Source organism: Misgurnus anguillicaudatus, chromosome 8 (assembly GCF_027580225.2).
Source record: "Misgurnus anguillicaudatus chromosome 8, ASM2758022v2, whole genome shotgun sequence".
Classification (NCBI taxonomy): Eukaryota; Metazoa; Chordata; class Actinopteri; order Cypriniformes; family Cobitidae; genus Misgurnus; species Misgurnus anguillicaudatus.
Genome location: NC_073344.2, coordinates 26,554,994 through 26,578,547, shown reverse-complemented (window position 1 = coordinate 26,578,547; position 23,554 = coordinate 26,554,994). Strand labels below are relative to the sequence as shown.

The 23,554-nt window shown below is 43.3% G+C and overlaps 2 protein-coding genes and 1 pseudogene across 6 annotated transcripts; 2 read left to right on the top strand and 1 right to left on the bottom strand.

The window, feature by feature from the left end:
• Positions 1-23,554, bottom strand: part of LOC141365605 (uncharacterized) — a 251,496-nt pseudogene that overhangs the window by 212,156 nt on the left and 15,786 nt on the right.
• Positions 1,979-5,078, top strand: LOC129449957 (uncharacterized). The gene is made up of 3 exons (XM_055212299.2): positions 1,979-2,138; positions 2,418-2,616; positions 3,210-5,078. The coding sequence occupies exons 1-3, from the start codon at positions 2,091-2,093 to the stop codon at positions 4,085-4,087; spliced, it is 1,125 nt and encodes a 374-aa protein (XP_055068274.1). The 5' UTR covers positions 1,979-2,090; the 3' UTR covers positions 4,088-5,078.
• Positions 5,542-23,392, top strand: LOC129449956 (meiosis regulator and mRNA stability factor 1). Of its 5 annotated transcripts, none has more exons than XM_055212297.2 (25): positions 5,542-5,681; positions 6,196-6,348; positions 6,969-7,110; positions 7,511-7,725; positions 7,837-7,954; positions 8,896-9,068; positions 9,338-9,784; positions 10,115-10,215; positions 11,438-11,551; positions 11,636-11,822; positions 11,915-12,093; positions 12,852-12,932; positions 13,144-13,377; positions 13,794-13,913; positions 14,507-14,688; positions 15,490-15,710; positions 17,860-18,002; positions 18,082-18,215; positions 18,304-18,506; positions 18,590-18,817; positions 18,965-19,198; positions 19,297-19,515; positions 19,594-19,654; positions 19,775-19,855; positions 19,938-23,392. In XM_055212297.2, exons 2-25 carry the CDS (start codon positions 6,205-6,207, stop codon positions 20,306-20,308), a joined length of 4,332 nt encoding a protein of 1,443 aa, XP_055068272.2. In that variant the 5' UTR covers positions 5,542-5,681; positions 6,196-6,204; the 3' UTR covers positions 20,309-23,392. The 5 variants fall into 5 exon arrangements, with proteins under 5 accessions (XP_055068272.2, XP_055068273.2, XP_055068270.2 ...); XM_055212295.2 differs by having other exon boundaries at positions 5,543-5,681; positions 6,196-6,786; XM_055212296.2 differs by lacking the exon at positions 5,542-5,681 and adding an exon at positions 5,707-6,033 and having other exon boundaries at positions 6,196-6,786.

Sequence of the window (23,554 nt, the reverse complement as noted above, 5' to 3'; positions counted from 1 at the left end):
ATAAGTTTAAACTGTGTAAAAAAACTAAATATTCAAAGAACATTTCTGTTGAATACAGCGAATAAAAGGTTCCTCAGACTAAAAGTTGAAAAACAATAGAAGGCTCTTTGAGAAACAAAAATGGTTCTTCTCTAACATCAGTGTGACAGAATAATCAGGCCTCATAAAAACGACTTGCACAAAATATTTTAGGTTTATTTTGAAAATACAACAATACTAACCCTAACCATGTACAAAACTCTAACTACAGTCTGCACAGCAGCAGCTCATGTGGACCAAACTCTAGTTCGTTTTTTATTGCTTGAACACAGTTTTCAAAACTTTACACACTTATCTCATGACTTTAACCACAACCTGCACATCACTGTGGATTTACAGCACTTTGTTCAAATGCTAACACACTGCTGTCAAAACTGTGAACCACACATTCAAAACACAATTGATTTCAGCCTTGTGCCTTTCAAACACTGCTGATTACAATTTCATATAAATATAAAATCCAATGTCATATATATATATATATATATATATATATATATATATATATATATAATATTACTTTTTATATAAATATGATAGGTAGAGCTCAGAAAGACTAATTTTGGAAATGGAACAAGGAAGACGGGTTTGTGAATGGAGAAGGGTGGCATGTAGTGGCCTGATGCTAGAGAGAGGCAGGATTAGCTCTTCAATTATTTGTTTGAATTACAGTATGTACTTTTAGTTTCTACCTTTTTTCCTCATTACTGTAATTCCATAAATTACTACAGACTACTGAAGGAAACTGCTAATTTTCATTTACCTTAAAGAATTGTTCTGATCTAAAAATTTAAAGAAATCATGTGATAAATCAACAAATAAATAAATCATTCTGTGAAGAAAATATTACTTTGTATGAAGTCACTGAAATTATTTTGTGTATTGGTGTTTGATGTTAGTGTTTTTCCTCTCAGTGTGTTGTGAGTGACAGTGTGTGTTATCTCAGTGAAGGTTGTGTTTAGTGTTTGACTGCACTGAGCTGTTTTGAGTCATGTGTTAAGAGTTGTGCTCACGTGACTTTTGGTAGTGCAGACTGTAGTTAGAGTTTTGCACATGTAGCTCCAGTTGTACTCACTGTCGTTTAGCAATCGGAAAAAACTGTAAAGTAAACATGTTCCTTTTGTATTTGAATATAATGTACATGAGTTGACCCCACCTTTACTTTATATTTAGGAAATGTTTTATTTGGTTTTACAAAGATTCCCTCCAATAAGAGGAAAGAATATTTCATTGTTAAATTTATTTTAATTGATACAAATGTTATATTCATAAATGCAAATATCGTAAAGATTAACATATGTTTTTGGTTCTTGAAAAAGAAATTAAAAAGTATATGAAGACGATTTTTTTCTCAAGTAACAGGAAAGCAACTAAAACATATGCAATATGTGAATCTTTTAACCTGTTAAGCGTATACGGGACACCTAAGCTTACTTCAATATTGTTATTGTAAATTTTAATCTATCACTACAAACTATGGTTGAAAAGGTCTTAGCTTCTAGAATAGACATTTCAACAGTGTTTTATAAAATAAGTTATATAGGGAGGGTAATTGATTCATTTATGAAGAGAGTGTGCCTCAAAACATTTATATTTTACCCCCCCTGGCTTTATTAATGTTTACTGTCCATTGTATTGTTATGTTATTTTGACTATGTCTACCTTGGTCATATGTAAATTCATATAAAAAAGCGCCTGAATAAAGTAACATGTAACACGATCAAAAAAACGGCAAAAATATCTGAAAACTGAAAAGTGACAAGGATGCAGTACAGAACATTAAACATTAAAAAGATAAAGACAAGTAAAAAGTACATGAGATGTTTTTCAAGGGCTTGGAAATAGTAGTAGTAGTATTTATTTTGTATTTCCTAACCTAACTCTAACACTAACCCTGTAGTAGTTAGTAAGTAAAAAGTGCCCATCCCTCTCTCCACGCGCGTGACTCCTCCGGTGCAGCAGGGGTCGCTGGTGTTTGTCTCGCTCGCGGTAAACACGAGCAGGAGTTCCGGTGAATTCCGTATTACATTTCTGCTTGTTCTGTTTCTCCGATGAGTTTCGCTGAAAATCTAATCAAATGGACAAGTAGCATGGATCTGGTGAGTGTTCAGTGGTTGTAATAGTTAACTGAACTCAGTAAACGGCGAATACGGACTGCTTAACAGCCGTGTACCGTGCTGCTTATGTTAAGCGTTCGCACGCGTTTGCTTGAATGGTTTTGAATATAAACGTTGATATAAACGCCGCATCTCTCGATCATCTTCTCAGTTGTCGCATTTATTTGATCGTTTAAAGATTTGTTTGTTGTCTTATATTCTCCTTTCTCAGTCCCGGTTGACGCGGCCCGCGGTCTCTATGATTTTTTCACTGTGTTTTAGGACTTCGGGAACAAACTGCCCCAGGCTTTCTCGTCTAACCCTAAACTGCCCCAGGCTCTTTCGTCAAACTCTAAACTGCCCCAGTCTCTCTCTTCTAGCGCTAAATTTCTGCCCACAGGCCCCTTTCAGCACTACGGACGACCGATAGGAGTGAAAGTCAAAGAGGAAGACGAAAGCGTCGAGGATTTCTTTCATTTTGGTAAGTATCGGCAGCCATTTTTTACATTTCCTTTATTTATTTAGCAGAATTCATTAATACTCCTCATTTTTTTTCCATTTTAAACGCAGTTGTCCTATGTTTCTCTAAAACTGACCAAGCCCACAGTTGTGTCAAGACCTCAGACTGAGATTGTTGTCATGATTTTCTCTTCATGCTGTTCCAGACTCGGTGTCTGTCGCGTGCGATTAATTAATGAAGGGGTTTAATATCTAACTTTTGTTGTTGTTTGAAAGAAAAGCCCAGACATTCTGTGAAAGAGAAATTAATAGACGAGTGGATGTAGCAGCACGAGGCAGTTAATCCAGAACTGATGTGTCAATGTGTTTGCTAGTATATTGTGTATATGTTATATATTTATTTAGCAAACACAGGCCGCTGTTGGTTTATTCAGATATTTATCTTATTGCTAAGAACACCAACACAGAGTTTAGCTTTAAACTGGTTGTGGCTTGTAGTTACACAGTCAACGTAAATGAAGTTGTTTTTCGGGTCGCCGTGTGGAAATCGATGAATTAAATCTTGTGTCTCTCTTTTTAAATTTGATTATTCCTGCATCTTGTCGTTGTCTTCAGCTCAGCATCTACAGCAGCAGACCGGCGAGTGTCTCACAGCCTGTTGTGGAGAAGTGGATCCTAAAAACACATCTGTGCCGAGCCCCCCCAAATCAAACAGCCGACCCTCCGCAGACAGACCGTACCACTGCCAGGAGTGCGGTAAATACTTCAGAATTAACGATATCAAGAGACATCAGAAAATACACAGCGGAGAAAGACCGTTCCCTTGCTTTCAGTGCGGTAAGAATTTCCCGACGTCGGGGGACCTGAAACGGCACGAGAGAATTCACACGGGAGAGCGGCCGTACCACTGTCTGCAGTGCGGCAAAAATTTCTCGGATTCGGGGCATCTCAAACAGCACGAGAGGATGCACACGGGAGAGAGGCCTTACCAGTGTCCTCAGTGCGCCAAACGCTTCTACAGGTCAGGAGACCTCAAACGGCACCTGAGAATCCACAGCGGCGAGCGGCCGTACAAATGCCTTCAGTGCGGAAAAACCTTCTCGGATTCCGGACATTTGAGGGGCCACCAGCGCATTCACACGGGCGAAAGGCCCCACCGCTGCACCCTGTGCGAGAAAAGCTTCTTTAGGTCCGGCGATCTCAAGAGACATTACAGAACGCACACGGGCGAGAGACCCTACCAGTGCTTTCAGTGCGGGAAGAGCTTCTCCGAGTCCGGACACCTGAAAGAACATCGGAGAATTCACACGGGAGAAAAGCCTTATCAGTGCAACCAGTGCGACAAAAGTTTCTCCAGGCTGGAGCGTCTGAAGGGTCATCAGAGCATCCACACGGGCGAGAGGCCGTTCCACTGCTCCCAGTGCGGGAAGAATTTCTTCCGGTCTGGAGAACTGAAGCGACATCAGCGGATTCATAGCAATGACAGAGCGTAAATTCTCTTCTGATAAGATGTGGTCTCGCCCTTCTGATTTCATGCGATTCCTTGACTTTTGTCGAGAAGATCTTCATTGAAAAGTGTGTGTGTGAGAAGAACTTATAACTTCCTGCATGTATGTCGATGGAAAATGTTTAGATATCTGCTTATCTTGTTGTGTAGAGGACCGTTACTCTACTGTAAGAGTAATACTGTAGAGGACAGCTTTTCACTGACATTTCGTTTTTGTTTTTTTAAACACTTGTTATCGCTTCGTAGATATCCAGATTTGTCATCATAAAGCATTGTTATAAATATTTGCACCATTGACATTTATAGTTTTAGACCGTTCTGAACTACTACCTCTACACGCTCCTGCGTTAGCAGGAAAACTTCCTCCAAAGCTTTTGTCCTCCTGTTTCCAGCCTAACCAGAGATCACTCCTCTACTCACCGGGCTCAGTGTGGAGGTTATCATGTGGATTGTACTGTACAATATCTGTATGTGGTAACAATGATAAATTGTCAAATGACTCAATATCATAACATACAGAAGAATATTTCTGTGTATGCTTACATTCCCTGTATTTAATGAATACCTTTTGGTTTTGTTTCATAACGCTGAATGATATTTGTGTTGTCGTAGCACAGAAGCTGTTGACGTGACATGACATCACTGAAGTTTGATGTGACCACATGAGTATGTTATATGTATCAATCATTAACTAGTTGCTGTTTAATTTGCTAGATCCTGTTTCACAACTGTAACATGGTTATTCTTTAACCTTTTTTATGTCTGAAATATTGTTATGAAAAAACTTACACCAGATATACTCTAACAAATGTTTTGATCAGGTTTTTGTTTGTTTTTGAGCACCAGGTGAATTGTGATAATCTGAGCTTTTTCGTAATTTTTTTTTAAATTAGATTTAGCTTTTAACACTTTCTTATGTCTTTACATTCAAGGCATCCTTTCTTTTCCTCCATAAATATATATAAATAAATAAATATGTGTGTATGTTTAACAATTTTAAGTGTGTTTAGTGTAAAAGTAAGGGTTTAATTCAGTTCAGAAGGAGTTTTTACAGTGATATGAGATGTTTATGTTTGAGAGTGGGGTTGTTATTGGGGGTTACATCTTGTTCATGAATGTTTTATTCATGTCATCCCATAATAAAAACTTAACCTCTACTTGTGCACTTTATAAGTGTATCATACACATGAAGATCTTAAGTTTTATTGCCATTGTGTAACAATGTTTTGCAATTCGGTCTCATTAGATCATGAGTATTATAATTTAAAGTCAGTATAATGTTAACACGATTGAAGGTCATTGATTATTTGGATGTTGATGAATATCAAGCGTTTTCACACATATATATACGGCTATATTTTCCTATTTGATAAAATACTCATCGACTTGAGCAATACTACGTGGAAGAAATCAAAGTGTTATTTAAACATTTTTGTAACGCGCAAACACATTTGGCAATAACAACAGATTCCGTCAGTGAGATCAATGTTTACGACATCCGCGGTCACTTTACGGCATCGATCAGACGGCAGCCGGGTTTCCAAGGAGACGCCTGGAGGCACTGTGGCTGGTTCGCGACGGTGAGCTGCATTAATTTAAAATGCTTCATTAAATTACTTAAACCCGAGGTTTTATTTATCATCTATGATATGAAATGTGTCATGTAGTGTTTGTGCGGCACAGAAAACAACGCTTGATGGTGAACGAGCGATGCACTAAACCTCATACAGACAAAGACTGAACTAACAAAACAAACACACAACCATTTCTGTGGAAAACAATCGCCATTATAAGAGTCTCGTGCGAGTCATTAGCTTTAATTTGACTGATTGATGCCCGGCTGGGTTTGCTGTCATTAGTTAAAATGCTTTCAGTTCGTTGTTGACGCTTCGCTGTCGTTTACCTGTTGAAATGAAAACAAACTGATCAGAGGTTAGTAAAATACACAAACTGATCACAGGGTTAGTTCAGATCAGAGCTTAATTTAATACAAACAAACAGAGGCTGATTACAGGTTAGTTTAACACGCACACAGATGCGTGAGTTTGTTAACCAGTACTGATGTTCAGTCTAGTTTGTGTTTTGTTTCTCCAGAACAAATTCATGGCTGTCCATAAGCCGGTCCTGGAGCTGAAGGATGTTCCCCCTCCTCCTCCCCACAGTTCTGCCCCACAACCCCTCCCACTGCCCCACCCCTGTCTCCATCCTCTGCAGGACTCCTGGTCAACGCCGCAAGGCAGCCTCACAGTAAGCGTGTGTTCTCGCTGCAAAGCAAGCATCGGTCAGCAGCAGGACTCCAACATCGGCACGGGTGGAGGGTTTCCTCTGTATCTTTCTCACTCACAAACAGACACTTGCACCGCCCTTCATCTCTCCCCTCTCGCTCAGCGGGGCACCGGTACGCCGCTCCAGACGCCCGGAAGCTTTGAGCGACCCTCTGCGGCGACCTGCTGCCACGTGCCCTGCTGCCCGGGGGCGAGGCAACCGCACGTTTGTCCTTCTCTCTCTAAAGTCACGGGCGTCTGTCGCTGTTCCCGAGACCCCAGAGTGCAGCAGCAGCGCCCATTTTCACACGGTGACCCACCCTCACCCACTCACCTCTGCCCCAGCGCGCTTCACGTCAGTGCTGAACGCACTTCATTCGGTGTGAAGGGTGCTCGCTGCTTTCACGACTGCTGGAGAAAGGTTGGTGGAGCGCGGTCTGTCACGTTCCCTTTAGTCTTGCCAGCACATCCTGCATTTTTGCACTAAAAGAAACCCTAGCTGACGGGAAAGGACAGAAAGGGATGCCTGGATGTGGTAAAACATTTTGATGCCTCTCGTAAAGTTTCAAAGTGAAATCTAACCCGAACCTCTGCTGCTTTCAGAATTTAAACTCCGACTCCGAGAAGGTTTGGCCGAACATCCCCCCTCCTGTTCCTGCGCCGATGTGTAATGGCTGTGGGGTGGCAGGAACGTCCTCTGAGGGTCTGCTGGGTGGCCATCTCATCAAGACCGCTCAGAAATATGGTCAATATACACACACACACACACACACACAGAGACACACCGTACACGTTTGCCAGCGTGGTGAAAAGTTAATGGTTATACTCTAGAAGGGGCTGGGTTGTTTTTGACCCATGGTGGGTGGATATTGCACAGAACACATACTGGGTTAAAAATGACTCAATATTGGGTTGATGTTATGCAACTATGGGGTATAATAGCGCAGTAGTGTGTTCTGTCCAATGTTTACCCATTGTGGGTCAAAAATAACCCAGCTCTTTTTTTTAGAGTGTAGAAGGGCGTTTTGTTGTGGCTAATCCTGCCACTGGTCATACTAACCAATAGAAAGTTAAAGCAAGGTTTATGTTTTTGGTTTTCTGTCACACGAGTACAGCACTCACTTTGTCGATATTTTAATCTTGAGGTTCTTCAGAGAGCTGCGTTCAGGACACGTTGCCCCCTGTTGGCGTTTTTTGGGACATCGAGAACTGCGCTGTACCCAGCGGGCGCTCCGCAGCGACAGTGGTCCAGAGACTCCGAGAGCGTTTCTTTCATGGTCATCGCGAAGCGGAGTTCATCTGTGTGTGTGACATCAATAAAGAGAACAAAGCTGTCATCCAGGAGCTGAACAACTGCCAGGTACACGGCAGCGTGACCGTCATGCTTATCTTTACTCGTTGATGTCTGTTTATTCCTGTGCATTTATAAGCTGTTTATTTAGTTTTTAAAGGAGATTTTTCCTCTGCTCAGGTCACGGTCGCCCACATTAATGCTACAGCCAAAAACGCAGCAGACGATAAGTTGCGCCAGAGTCTGCGGCGATTTGCTGAGACGCATGCCACACCTGCCACTGTCATCGTTGTCTCATGTATGTGTTTGTGAAACACTTTTACTTGTAGCTACAGTACCTTCATCACCACGTACAACAGGAGCATTTGTTTAAACTGAAATGATTTGAGCTGCACGCATTTTCACATCAATATTGAGTCATCAAAAACTTCTGATCACAGTGACGTCATGATGACGAAGCAGAACAGATGCTATTATTATTAAAGCAGACATTTCAAAAGGCTTTTTTAACATCTCAAATAAATATTTGGTGTTCCCAGAGTACAAATGTAAAGCTTTAGCTCAAAATATCATATAAATAATTTATTATAAGATGTTAAAATTGACACTTGTAGGTAGGGCTGTGCAAAACATCACCTGCGATTCTCATGCGTGTTTCATCAGAAAATCCGGTTCATTGATTAGAAGTTAATTGCCATCAGCTGCTTTCAGATGGAGCGGCATTTACTATACAGAGTTTTCCTTGTCTTCTCGGTGAACTACGGCTCTGTGTAGTAAATGCCGCTCCATCTGAAAGCAGCTGTTGCCTATTTACTTCTAATCACTGAACCGGCTTTACTGATGAAACACGCATGAGAATCGCAGGCGATTTTTTTGCACAGCCCTACTCGTAGGTGTGAGCAAAAATGTGTCCTTTAAAATGCAAATGAGTTGATCTCTGCACTAAATGTCAGTGCTGTGGTTGGATAGTGCAGATAAAGGGGTGGTGTTATTATAATAAGATCCCCTTCTGACATCACAAGGGGAACCAAATGTCAATGAGCTATTTTTTCACATGCTTGCAGAGAATGGTTTACAAAAACTAAGTTACTGGGTTGATCTTTTTCACATTTCCTAGGTTGATAGAAGCACTGGGGAGCCAATCATAGCACTTAACATTGTCCCCTTTAAATACCAGAAGTGAGGAAAGTGAAATACGGTGCTGTCTGTAAAAGGTTCTGCTGTTTATTTTTGTTGCAGCGGATGTAAACTTTGCCAGCGAGTTGAGTGACCTGCGTCATCGTCACGGTTTCCAGGTGATTCTGGTACATAAAAGCCAGGCCTCGCCCGCCCTGTTGCAGCACGCACACATGTGCGTTCCATTCGAGGAGTTTGTGTCGGACCTTCCTCCCGGGATGGTCGTCAAATCGCAGGTCAGTCCCATCCTCATCTGTTTTCTTAACTACATTTGAACGGCTGTAGACAGTAGTCAGTGCTGTTGGCAACAGTGAGGCTTGCTGACTGCAGGCTCTATTTTTCTCTTAAGTTTCATTAAAAGCTTATTTGTAATGAACCCTCCTGTGAAAAGCAGCTTCTTTGTCACCCGGCTGAGGCGGCATACAGTAATGTGTACGGCGTACGTATCTGAACTCCGGCATGATCTCAGAAATCCCAGAGTGCTGTTTGTGTCTCTGCTCCTCAGCCCAGTTTCAGTCTTCTGTTTGTGCATCACCTCCCTGCTCATCGTGACGGCAAAGTCGTCGCAAACCGCCTGCAGCGTCTCTCCAATAACTGCGGTGGTAAAGTGTTGGGCGTGTCCGGCAGCAGCGCCGTGCTCAGATTCGCCAGCGCTGACGCGGCCGAGCGCGCCCGCAAGCGCATGGAAAACGAAGACGTCCTGGGCCACCGCATCACAGTGTCGTTCTCCCCTGATGGGCCGGAGGAAGAGGAGGAGCGTCCCCCGCCTCCCGCCTCCTCTTCAGTCTTCCTTCCCCTGGAGAAGCCACGGTCGCCCCGTCGCCGGCGGCGGGCATCTCGATCGTGGCAGTTGGGTCGAGATGCGGGGAGCCACGTCGCAGAGCGTCCCTATAGCCCCAGGAAAGCAGGCCACGCCTCCTCGTGCAGCCCTGTGATGAAACCCCTCCCCAAGGCAGCTGTGTACCTGCCTCTGCCCGCCTCCTACCCATCATCCTCCAATCGCACGCTTCACATTCTTATGCTATTCTCATGCAGCGCTGCGTGCTGCTCGCTTGATCTGCCTGTGCTGCTCGTGACCCTAGCTGCTGTCTGTAACTTGCTGTGGCATGCGCTCGGATGCAAACTAACAACCTGCTGAGACTCTGAGCATCTTCCTCCTCTGTCTTCATCTGTTCCCCCTCCCCATCATATTCCTCATTCATTTCGGAGGGAATCTGCCGTGAGCCGTGGGGACGCGCCTGGTTACTTGTTGCGATATTAGCTCTGTGTTCGTTCGTTGCAGGCAGCGTGCGGTGCGGCCCGACCGGCTTCCTCGTCGCCTCAGAGTCACAGCCTCCTGTCTGCGCCCGGCAAACCCGCGGACCTGTTTCAGCGTGGCCGGAGGTATGGAACACCATCAGTAGATTTGGGATAAATATTAGTCAACATTTGAAGTGGATCAAAACAGTGTTTTCATTGGTTCTCCTTATAGGGTTAGTTAACTGGGAAAAGTTAACATCCTTCATATTTTACACAATCATGTAGGGCTGCACGATAAATTGAATTCGATTGTCATGGACATCTCGTCATTAAAGGCGATTCCTTGATTAGTAATAAATCTCCATCACTTGCGTTCAGATGGAGCAGCATAGTTACTACATGGAGCCGTAGTTCAATGACAGTCGGGGCAATTTTGCATTATTTTTCGGACGTATCGCCAGTGATATGTGTGCGATATGGCCCAGCTTGTCTGTGAACTGCGGCTTTGTGTAGTAAATGCCGCTCCATCTGAACGCAGGTGATGGAGATTTGTTGCTAGTCGGGGAGTTGGCTTTGATGACGAGATGCGCATGACTATCACATGTGATTTATTGTTCAGCCCTACAATCATGCCATCCCAGATGACTTTATGGCTTCTTTATCAGTTAAACATGAACCAATAATTTTATATTTAAAAAATGATGTAAAGTTACCTTTCTTAGGAAGCCTTTGTATATCTTCTTTTCATAATCTAAATGCATTGTCAAATTGATTAAAATCTGTTTTGGTGTTTATTATGTGAAAAATGATAAAAAATTATTGAATACAAACAGGTGTAGAAAACATGGCTATAAAAAAAAAGGTTGTTGTATTTTACTTGTCATAAACATTTTGAATTGTTTAAAAGAATCGTCTATCCAAAGGGTCGTCTTTATTAAAGTGGGTTAGGGATAGGGGGCTCACAGAAAAGGAGACTCGGTCTTCTGAAACTTTTTCAAAAGATTTGTTTTCAGTATTTTGAGAAATGAGGTGATATTAACTGTATACTTTAAAGGCGGAGTCCACGATGTTTGAAAGCCAATGTTGATATTTGAAATCACCTAAACAAACACGCCCCTACCCCAATAGAATCTGCCTTCTGTTGATAGACCCGCCCCACACATACGCAACCCGGCAAGGATGTCTGTTAGTAGACACGCTCCTTACTGCTGATTGGCTACAAGTGTGTTTTCGTAGTCAGCCCGTCTCCTTTTCCAAAGCATTTTTCAAACATTGTGGACTCCGCCTTTAAGTTTTCTGACTGGACTGATCAATGTTTTTGAGTTTTGTGTCGGACATGACTGGATCTCGTTTTTGTTTGTCTAAGGCGAGATTCTCCCGGCCAGTCGTTTCAGGTCAGCACTCCTTCAGCGTTCAGTAAACTGAGTTTACAGCGCAGCTTCAGTCCCATGATTCTCTCTCAGAGCTCGTGGTCATCACGGTGAGACGGCAGAACAGTTGATCGAGCATTGCGTTAATCTCTCTCTTTGTTACATCTTATTTAATTCCCCCTCCTTCTTTGCAGGAGTGCCTCCCCCTGCCTGTCGAACCGATCGTCTCCACTCAGCGCTCCATCACCTGTGAGCTGCACGGAGGGCCCTTCGGAGCCTTTCTCTGATGGGGCCGACATCCAGGTGACAAATCTGGACTACAGGATGTCTCGCAAAGACCTGCAGCACATACTGAGAGATGCGTTCGCCAAACACGGCAGAGTAAGTCTCGTCTCGTGTAAATACTGAACACAGGCCTGCTTAATAAAGACCTTCATAATGCTGCGTGCGTTTGTGTGTGCATGCATGAACAGGTGAAGAGCGTGGATCTCAGTCCTCACACTGACTATCAGCTAAAGGCGCGTGTGCACATGAGCTCGCTGCAGCAGGCCATCGGTGCCATCAGTCTGCTGCATCGCTACAAAATCGGCAACAAGAGGATTCACGTGTCGCTCGTCACCGGAGCCAATAACAAACCGCTGTCCTGTCTGAGGTAACACACATGCATCATAATGTGTCTGAAATCAACTGCTTTCATACATGAAAGTAGTGAAAACCAGTAGGTCCTCAATTAGGGTTGGAACGGTTAATTGTTAATTGTGTCTGATATCAATTCTGAATTTTGAAGGGAATATTATGCACAGTTCTTTCATGTATTGTGGCTCTTTGATCAGGAGAAAGTCCTTAGTCGTTTATAACATGAATTTGAAAAAGCAACACTCGTCAAACATAATCATTATTAAAGGAACGGTATGTAAGAAATTTATATCAATTAATCATAAATTGGCCCTGACATTAAGAAATTATTTTAATTTCAAATACTTATATCACTGACAACAGTGGTCTGGCCAAGATATTCTTGATGTTTATGTTGTCATTTTGTGTATTGGCCACCAATTGTGTGATTGCAGTACCAGTTTTAGCCACAAGTTTTGTGACTGCAATACCAGTTTTGGCTGCAATCCTACATACTGTTCCTTTAATATTCTTTATTATCATGAAAATACCTGAAAAGGTTTGAAATAATTCATTGAGAAGAATAGCAAGCAGAATCACGCGATTAATCGTCCCAGCCCTGGTCTCAATGCAGAACATGACATCCAGAGGGCGGGGCTGGATCCTTCCACTGCATTTTGATTGGTCTGCAGTTTTACCACAACACGCGTCATATTCGCATTGTTGCTATTCAATTTAGTTTTGAATAAATTAAAAGTTATTCTTTTAGCGGGAAAAATTGTGTGTGTGTGTCAGTTCACAGATTGTCAGTGTCCTGCAGGATGCGCCTGCCAACTGCCTTCCACTCTACAAACTCACAGAGACCTACGAGAGAAAGTGAGTCTGTGACTAACACTAACTAATCCTAACTAACACTTCTCATAGACTTTCACTTTATGTCTGGTTAATGACAATTTCTATCCCCTAAATGTCCTCACAATTTGGTTGTCATGATAATTTTCTGTGTCAGTGAAGACGATTGATCCACCAATATTAACAACGTACACTTTGATAGACTTCAATGATCCAAAACATTTCAAATATTCAGGTTTGGTCGTAAGCTGGCGGTGAGTGATTTGTATCGTTTGCCGGAGCTGCTGTGCGTGCGTGAGCAGGCCGGCGGGCGACTCGTCTGTCTGCTGTCCAGCACTCAGGCCCGGCAGAGCCCGTTAGGATCGGCACACTCTCGTGACAGCTCCAACACGGCCAGTCCGGTTCTGTTCGAGGAACTCGAGTACCACGAGCCGGTCTGCAAACGACACTCGACCCAACAGGACTTCAGGTACGACAGCGGCCCTGATGTTACTCAAGGGTTAATCTCTTTCTTTGTATATCACAAAAAATCCATTTAAAATCCAGGACTATGCACACAAGATTTTCACTCCATGTACAGCTGTGTCAAGGATGTGACCGTAAAATGATTTGATTGTGATTGATGTTTCACCCTCTCTCCATTCCCTACAACGTGACCTTTTTGCTGCTGTGCCTTTAAGACATCAGAACATAAATGAGCTCTTATGATTGGCTAACCTTTTTGCATGTCAAATGAGTAACATAAGGCGCTGGTTTGTCAGTCCAGTACTTTGTGTTTACTCCATCATTTCTTCTTCTGGTGCTGCATCACAAAACATCATCAATTCTTATTTGTATCTCGTCCAAAATGAGTTTACAGAATGTTTAATGTTCCTCTGGTTTCAGTGAATCAGACTTTGATCCGGATGCTTACGTCATCCCGTTTGTTCTGGTGTCACTTAAAGTTCTGGCTGCTCATGTGCACAGTTTACTGCAGACTCATGAAGGGACCATACCACTGCTCAGGTAGTGCACACGCACGCACAATGATGCAGACACACACACTGACACTGATGCGCACACATTGATGCACACACACACACACAGACACGTGCACACACACACACGCGCACGCACACTGTGTTCTTTAAGAGGACTCCCCATGGATGTATTAAAGGGGAGGTGCATGATTTTTGAAAAACCCTTGGAAAAGGGATTTGAGTCGAATACCAAAACATACTTGTAGCCAATCAGCAGTAAGGGGCGTGTCTACTAACAGACATTGTTGCATGGGTTGTGTATTTGTGGGGTGGGTCTATCAAAAGAGGGTCCAGATTCTATTGGGGTAGGGGCGTGTTTGTTTAGGTGATTTCAAATGTCAACATTGGCTTTCAGAGATCATGCACCCCACCTTTAATACTGTATAATGTTTATATTCTGTTCCTTTCCCCTAACTTCACCTAAACCTGTGTTTTATTTCTCATTTATAAAAAATGTACCAGTGTGCTTATAGTTTTTTTTGGTTTAGGGGAACCCAGGAAGGTTATGTTGTTATACACGTATAGAGTTGAGCGGCTCATATCACTGCTCAGACAGTTTTTTTTTCTCTGTGGGCTCAGTTTCCCAGAATGCTATGCAGCAGAGTTCAGCCCTTTGACTGTTGTGGAAGAGGGAAAGATGGAGGGCAGCGTCCCGTTAGAGCACCTCATCGCCTGCATTCCTGGAGTCACCATAGTAACGGCACAGAATGGCTTTAAAATCATCAAATGGATTCATAACAAACCCCCCCCGCCCAACGCAGGTGTGTTTGATTTAAATACTTCACAGAACTGCAGGCAGTAAGGTAGGGCTGCACGATAAATCACATGTGATAGTCATGCACATCTCGTCAGTAAAGTCAGTTCTTTGATTAGTAGTAAATCACCATCACCTGCGTTCAGATGAAGTGGCATTTACTACACAAAGCTGTGGTTCACTGACAAGCTGGGCCATATCGCATACATATCACAAGCGATACGCCCGCGATAATTAATGTGAAATTGCCCTGACTGTCAGTGGACTGCGGCTCTGTGTGGTGGGTGCCGCTCCATCTGGGCGCAGGTGGTGGTGATTTGCTACTAATCGGGGAACCAACTGACGAGATGTCCATGACTGTCGCGTGTGATGTGTCGTGCAGCCTTACAGTAAGGTTTTATGCTGATTTTCCTGTGGTTATTGTAGGAATGAGGTAGAAAGGTACACTAATCATTTAACAACTTGCTTGGCAGTAAGTTGTCTTTGCCTTAATAATAGTTCACCCTGGAGTTTAACCTGTTTGATTGATCTTATTCTTTGAAACGCAACAGTTGCCATCACTTCAACGTAATACAGTGACTGTGCTGCCCAACATCTGTCTTTGTGTTTCATTCAAGAAAAAAAAATTGGTTTAGAACAACATGATGGCATTGTTTTTATGAATTATCTGACTATTCAGACGCCTCACAACATTTATTGTGCTATCTTACTGCTATCTTATCTTACAGCTATCTTACCGGTTTAAAGTGTTAGGCTGTTATAATGTTTATTTAATGACATTGACTGTAGTTGATGTGTTTGTGTTGAGATCCGTGGCTACAGCGCAGTAAGAGTCCGGTTGGGAATCCACAGCTGATTCAGTTCAGCAGGGAGATGGTGGATCTGATGAAGAACCAGCCGTGCTGTTTGATGCCCATCACTAAGTTCATACCAGTGTATCACCACCACTTCGCCAAGCAGTGCCGTGTGTCTGACTACGGTTACTCCAAACTTCTGGAGCTGCTAGAGGCCGTTCCTCACGTGCTGCAGGTCTCACATCTTTCACTTTCAGATCCTTTTAGTTTTAGAGTCCCCCATAAAGACAAAAGCCCTCAGAAAAACAGTTTCTCTATGCAGATGATGCTCTCACTGAGTTTATTGTCTGTATTTAGGACTTTTCAACAGACAGAAGGTCATAATGAATCCTTGTAGGAGCCGTGTAGGTTTTAGCGGCATCTAGTGGTGAGATTGTGAATTGCAACCAACAGCTCGGTCCACAGCTCACCCCTCAGTTTTAAATACATACGGTAGCCGCCACAGGACAAACATTTCATCATCTGAGACAAAGTAGTGATGAAACGCTCTCTGTAGAGCAGTTTGTCCATTTAGGGCTACAGTAGAAACGTGACGGTGACTTCCATGTAAGGGGACCTGCAATGCATGTAGATAAAAACGCATCAAACAATATACAGTTTATTATGTAATCACTCATAATATAGTTAAATAGGTTATATTGCATTTCTGTCAAGAGATCCTTTTAAAAGTTACACAATGCACTTTTATATTTGTTTCCGAAAGCTTATGTAGCAACCATAGACTGTAAAAAAAGATGGACGACGCCTGTTCGCTCTCTTCCATTGGTGAAAAGTGAAGCCGCCATTGTCCCGATATGGCGCTGACATCTTCGGTCTTGAGTCTGCGCAGTAGCGATTTCGGGACCAGTCATGCGCAGTAGTGAGCAGGAAGGGAAGTCGCGAAATCAAAACCCCGCCCTCGCTCTCGTAGAATGCGCATATCACACGATATCACAGCTGTCAATCATGACGTGACACCACTGTTTTTATATCATTAAATAACTAATTAAACACAAACCTATTTTAAAAACAAACATTTGAATGTACATCAGCGTGATAAAAACTACAGTGAGGGCGTTTTCACATCTGTAATTCGGTTCATTTGGTCCGGACCAAAAGCAAAAAATGATACATTGTAACTTTTTTAGCAGATTTGGTTCCATTTCACACCACACTGATTGCTCTGATCCGCACCAATTGAAACAAGCCAAAATTCTGTCGTGATAAGATCAACATCACTCATTGGCCACATGTATTTGAACGTATTTCCTAAACGGCTTCGCGATTGGTCAGAATCAACGTGCGGGAAATTCCAACGGAACCCCCGGAAGTAAACAAAAGAAGGATAATACCATGGACAGACGGCTGTGCGCTGTAATTATGTCTCCGTGGTTGTTATACATAGTTTGTATACAGCACTCTAGACAAAATGTTCATTTTCAGAATGAATCGCGGATGCGGCTTGAAAACAACGCTTTAATGCATTACAAACGGCGAAGACAAAAAATTTCCAAGGCTCCGCCCGCACCACCTCGCAACTCCAGGTATGTCCACGATTTGTCATTGTGCTAATATTGCTAATAGAAACGGTCAACAAACACTTCCTCATCCGATAATGCACTGCGCAGTTGACTACGGCAGCTGGTTTCGTCCAAAATGCGCAGTACTTTTGCAGTTAGGTCGGTTCGATCTCGGATCGTGTTCTCACCACAAACGAACCGCTCTAGACCTCTGCAAGCTGGTCTCGGTCCACTTGTTTGGTCCGCTTCTGGTGCGCACCAGAGTTCGATTGCTGCATTCTCACCTGCCAAAACGAACTGCACCAACTGAGCAGTCGAACTCTGGTACGATTCAATCGAACTAAACAAGGCAGGTGTGAAAACCCCCTGAATGACAGTAACCAGCTTCGAAAAAAAGATAATTGAAGTGTAATAAATTATTTTTTGTTGGTCTCAAGTCCCATTGAATAACATGGGGAGGCGGGGTTTATGACCTATACAGGGACCAGTCACTGGGGGGTGATCGAGACGTTTTGGCTTCCCTTTTCAGGGCTTGTGCGGCACGCTTGGTAGCAACTGACTCTCTATAGGTAGCAAAAGCGTAACAACACTTTTGAATCTCTGTTTAAAAATAGATGGAGGAGAGCGCTTTAGCCAAATATTTCATGATTACAAAAAGTGAAAATAAAACTTGCCAACCATTTTCGACAACCTTAGTAAATGTTTGCTAGTTGATTTATTTAAAAGACCTCTATTATAAGATTCAGAGTTGTTTTTAAGTGTTCGTGATGGTTTGTCTGCCCGTTTGTCTAATGGTTAATGGTTCCCTTTATGATGTGCATGTAGATCGTGGGTTTGGGCTCCAAGCGTTTGTTGACGTTGACTCATCGCGCTCAGATCAAACGCTTCACTCAAGATCTGCTGAAGTTGTTGAAGTTTCAGGCCAGTAAACAGGTGCTGATCAGCGAGTTCGCACAGGCATATCACTGGTGAGTATCACTGAGTGACTTCTGGCTGTCCGCATGCATAGCGGCTCCTCATCCATCCTCATATGCTTGTCTGTGTCAGGTGTTTCTCCAGGAACTGGCAGGTGGTGGATTATGGGATGTGTGATCTGATGGATCTGCTCGGCGAGATTCCGGACACGACGATCGCGATCGCTCAGCAGGAGTCTGACACGCTCATCTCGGTTCCAAAGAGAGGTGACTAATCTTAACCCTAACCCTACCGCTCCCCATAAAACTCTAATGTGTCATACGTATCGAGTGATCCAGACGCGTCTCTCCTCAGAGCGCACGGGCGAGGAAGTGGAGCGTACGCGACAGTTCGGGAAGGAGGTGGTAGATCTGCTGAGACATCAGCCTCATTTCCGCATGTCCTTTAGCAAATTCATCCCAACGTATCATCACCACTTCGGACGTCAGTGCAAACTCTCCTACTATGGCTTCACCAAACTCGTGGAGCTCTTTGAGGCCATTCCCGACGTTCTTACGGTGGGTGCACGTTTAAGACTTCAGACAGCCTTTAGAGCGGCCCGTGGACCTCCGTCCTCAGAGTTGTGTGGTTTCTCTCTCAGGTGTTGGAGTGCGGAGAGGAGAGGATGTTGACCCTGACGGAGGTGGAGCGCATTAAAGCTTTAGCAGCTCAGCTGGTGAAATTGCTTCGAGCCCAGAGAGACTCGGGACTGCCTGTCAGTCAGTTGTTGAGTGAATACAGCAAGACGTTTGGATACGGCCTCCGTCTGCAAGACTACGATGCTAACACACTGCTTGCCCTGCTCAACAAACTCTGCCACGTGGTGAAGGTAACGTCGGTCATGAATCATGGAGGTGGGAAAAAAATGTTTTGAAATGTCTTCATGTCTCTGCTTCACTATTCTGGGTTAAGGTGTTAGAAGGTCGCCGGTGTGATTCTACGGACGTCGTTGCTCACGTTCTCTTTTTCTCTCTAGGTAGTAGACGGTCACGAAGGGAAAGAGGTACAGCTGATTAACAGGAAGTCGCTGCGCACCTTGACCTCCCAGTTGCTGGCGCTGATGATGTCACTTCCTGAGGATTGCCATTATCTCGGAGTAGAAGAACTAAGGAAGCGCTACGAGCTCATCTACGACGCGCCGCTCAACCCCTGCGAGTACGGCTTCATCTCGCTTGGCGAGCTGCTCAAGAGTCTTCCCTACCTGCTGCAGGTACGAACGTCCCGACGGACTCCTCCTCGCTTACTGTTGGCCAGTTCACCTCACTGTTAATTGTTGTACTGATACCCGTGTTTGTGTCTCATCTCTAGCTGTCCGACGGTGAGGATGGTGACACAGAAGAGCGAGTAAGCTTGACCAAGCTTTATCAGTTTGCTCGTTGTGTCCGTGCGCTGCTCCACACGTACCATTACAATCAAATCTTCCTGTCTGAGTTCTGGGCAGCTTTCAGTAAATACACCGGCACAAAGTTCGATCCTCATACTTACGGCTGTAAGACTTTAGATGAGCTGCTGGCTGCTATACCACAGGTACACATTTACCCTCTTATAAATCTGCTGAGTCACCTGATCAGATGTATGATGATGTATTTTCTGTGTTTTAAACAGGTCGTCTGGATCAAAGGTCATGGGCACAAAAAGATCATAGTCCTTAAGAACGACATGAAAGGTAAAAGAAAAGTTTTCTTCTCTATTTTTTAGATCAGATCAACTGGATACATTGGAATCTGGATGAATATGATATAACACGTTTCTGGAAAGTAGAAAAACTTACGTTTTGTTCTTTTAGCTCGTGGAAGTCCTGTGCACAATGGAGAGAAGAGCCCTCATCCCGATGAGGATAACGGAGCCGTTGACAGCCCGACCGGCGGTAACAACACGCACAAAATACAGGGTTGCTGTGTGTGCGCGTGTGTGTGCGCCTGCTAAGTAGTTTTCTCTTGCTTTCTTAGGTGAGATGGAGCTGCTGTGTCTGGGTTCAAGTTCTCCTGTGGATCTGTTGTGCGGCCCTGTCCCGTCATGCCTCCCGTCTCCTCAGCTACGGCCCGACCCGGTGCAGCCGCAGCCCAGAGATCTGATCCGCTTCGAGACTCGTTCACACACTCGCTCTGATCGCGAGCCGATTTATGATTGTCAGCCTCGGTCGGTCAAAGGTCATCATGCACCTTTAGCTTCTGAACCCAGGCCAGATATAGACATTCATCTAGCGAGTGAACCGCCGGAGTCCAAAACATCCGCCACAGACAGTCCCGGGCGCAGAACGGCACGCAACAAAGTTAAACTGGCGGCTAATTTCTCCTTCACACCTGCCCTCTCGGTCTAAAGCTGCGACACGCTGCGCACGTCATTGTTCACGTGCTCCGCATTACCGTCCCTCCTGCTGTACTCATGTGTTATAAGGGATTAAGACGTTATGTGGCGAGTTTTCACGAGTAAATGTTCTGTTATCAGACTTTGAGTTTCAGACCAGAGACGTGATCAGCACGAGGAGCAAATCGACCCATCGCCGCTTCTCCAGAAGTTGTTTTTATTTTCTCAATGACTAGTTTTCGGTCATTTGGTCGTTGTCTGAAATGAGCCGACGGCTGCGTGACGTGAAGGAGAGTTTCAGGAATCGAACCTCCGTCAAAGTGAATGATCCCTGTTCTGCTGAGACATCATCTGGTTCTGTGCAGCACATGAGGTTTGCGTAATGAAGGTGGATTTGAGATGAGATGTCAAACCCCTCTTTAGTTTCTGAGTATGAGATAAAGTCAACCGTTCAGATGACCGATAGAAACGTCTGAAAGAGATCAAGTTCATATTCTAAATCATGTTTATTGAATCTGTTTTTAGTTTTAAATCTCAGGTGGATATTTGAGGTTGTGCAGAATTATGAGGTCTTTTTGTCTTTCACGAGTCCACACCAACCTTGAAACCTGTCGAGAAGTACAGCGGTCTGAAGAGCGAGCCCCATACGTTCTTGTCAGCTGCTGGGGTCCTGCAGTTTTCAGATGTGTTGTTTTTTTAGTTGAGAAGTTGGTTTGTAAGTTGTATGCAGGTTGTGCATAACCCCATGTTTAAAAAGCATTTGTTAGTTTTATGTGTTCAGATAATCGTGTCATGTTATTTCAGTGATGCTCATGGGCGTAGCTCCTCTGAATCTGCTAAGGTTGTTCTCTTTAACCTTGAGTTTGCCTCTTTGTTCATTTTTGGCGTGCGACACGCGGCGACTCTCTGAGGACTTGAGCCTGGCTTTTACAATAGCTTGTATTAGTCGTGGCACCACGAGTGAGAGATGCCAGCCGCGTGAGCTCTCTTCTGTTAAAGGTGGTTCGTGGATGCGCATGTGGAGCAGAGGATCACGGGTCACTTGAGGAGCAGACGGTCAAAGAAAACAAATGTCTGTCGTTGGCCTGCTCGATTGACGTCATTCAAAACGTGCTGTCCCATCCTGTATGGCTTTTTGTTTCATTGAGGGTTTGTTTGTTTTTTTTGCTCCAGATGTCTCTTGATAACCTTTCAGTTTAAAAGTTTTTGGGAAGAATTCTGTATGGTACCAGCCAACTTGGGTCAAGATAAATTGTCTTTAGAAGATGAAGTCTGGTTTTCTATGCATGTTTGCATAACTATTGGCTTTTGTGGTGTTGGATGGATATTTTTTGGATCCGTTAGGAAGAACATTTAGTCGGTGTTAAACCACAGCAGAAATGTAATGCGTGTTAGTAGATCTGTGCGTCTAGCCGTGTCTAGTTGTGTATTTGTGTCTCCGTATATCTGACACAGTTACAGTATTTGTGTCTGTAATTCTCTCAGGCAGCCCATACGGACAAGAAGACCCCTCATGAATTCAGAAGTGATCTGATTTAGCCTTGAGTTGGATTTATGTGAAAATGATATGAAGTAAAGGGTCGAGACGCTGGAGGTCTTGGCTTATGGTTTTAGTCTTTAGCTCCACCAAAAATCCTTTTAGGACTTTTATTTTTGTGGATGACCAAATGATTTCTGTTCAGAGTAATAAATATCACAAGCATCATTCCTGTGTCTGTTTTTTAAATGTGTGCTTCGAAGTATTTATATTTATAAACTGAAACCTTTCTCAGAATTAGGGGTTCATTCAGAAACGTTTGAGGACTTTAGTGTAAATGTGTCTGTACAGAAGCTGCGTGGCTTCAGTTTTTTCTGTTCAGTGTTGCTGAAGTCTAATGAACTGAATCGGGTAGATGTCAGAAACATTAAACACGTATGAACAGTGATGAAGGAAACACAAATTTTAATGAAATAATAACAGTAAAATATTTTCATTTAAATAAAATAGAAAACATGAAACAGAATTAAGACTCGACTTCCTGCTTTTAAAACGGGACAGATTATTTCTTTTTCAGGAAATTGGCCACAACAGTCAGAAACTTTTGAAATGTTTGTCCGTGTCAGGTGGCCAAACTGTACACATCACACTGATCTAAACACGATTCTTATAATGATATAACTGCAAGTCCTCTCTGTCTTGTGTGGGTTTACTCTGGCATTTCTGTTACGGTCCAAAGATGAATTGGAGATGCCAAGATTTAAACGGGTTCATCGGATGCATGTGTGTTGTCGTGGTTACGCATCTGGGCTAAACTTAACTTTCGGTCTCTGTTTAATGGTCTGACTAGTGGCTAAACTGAACTCTGGAACAAATACCTCCCTAAAGACGATGGGAGACGAGTCGACGATCATGGATCAGCGCTATGTGAAGGGAGGTTTGGCAGCTGATCTGTAGTTAAGATCGTTTATATTATATAAGACACATTTTACACAGCATTGCTAGCTCAGTGTAGTTTTTGATACGCTTCAGCTCTAATTTGAACAAAGGTAATGTACTTGTTGCTTACTTAGCTTATCAGAAATAAACTACTGTAAAATGACTGTTATTGATTCTTTGTGGAGTTTAACTTACAGGACGTTACGTTTGTTCCATGAAAGCCCAGACAGCAGACGACTCTGTGCCAGATTCACACCGGATCTGCTGACTTCGGCCCTGATCCGGTGCAGAGTCGTCTGCTGTCTGGGACGGATTAACTTGATACAAATTGTGCCAAAATCAACTTTTTCTACACTAGCTGATTTTAACATTACAGTTTGTTGAAAATATTTTCTCCTTTTAAAGAAAATTTTGTTTAAATTGTAATGAGATTTCAAATGATACCTGGTTTATGTGAAGGGGTTTCTGTCTGGACGTTATGTGCATGCTTTATAATTAAACAGGATTTTGCATAGACCTATTGGTCTTTTCACTCTTAAATTGTTGATCTCTGAAGGCATCCTAGATATAAAACTTCAACTATAATGTTTTTTTCCAGCTTTGTATCTCAGTTTAAGATCTGCTGACTTTGAAAATTCATTAATTCAAATAAATAGGCGTTTATCTGAAACATTTACTTTATTAAGCATTCGTAAGTGTCTTCTGTGTATGTGGAACTTTAAAGAAAAACCCATGATGGACGCAGATATCAGATCATCGTCTCACGCAGACGGCCGAGAGCGAAGAATGTAGATACAATGAAGAAACCGTGCTGGCAAAATGAATCAAATGTTTGCCTCAAGT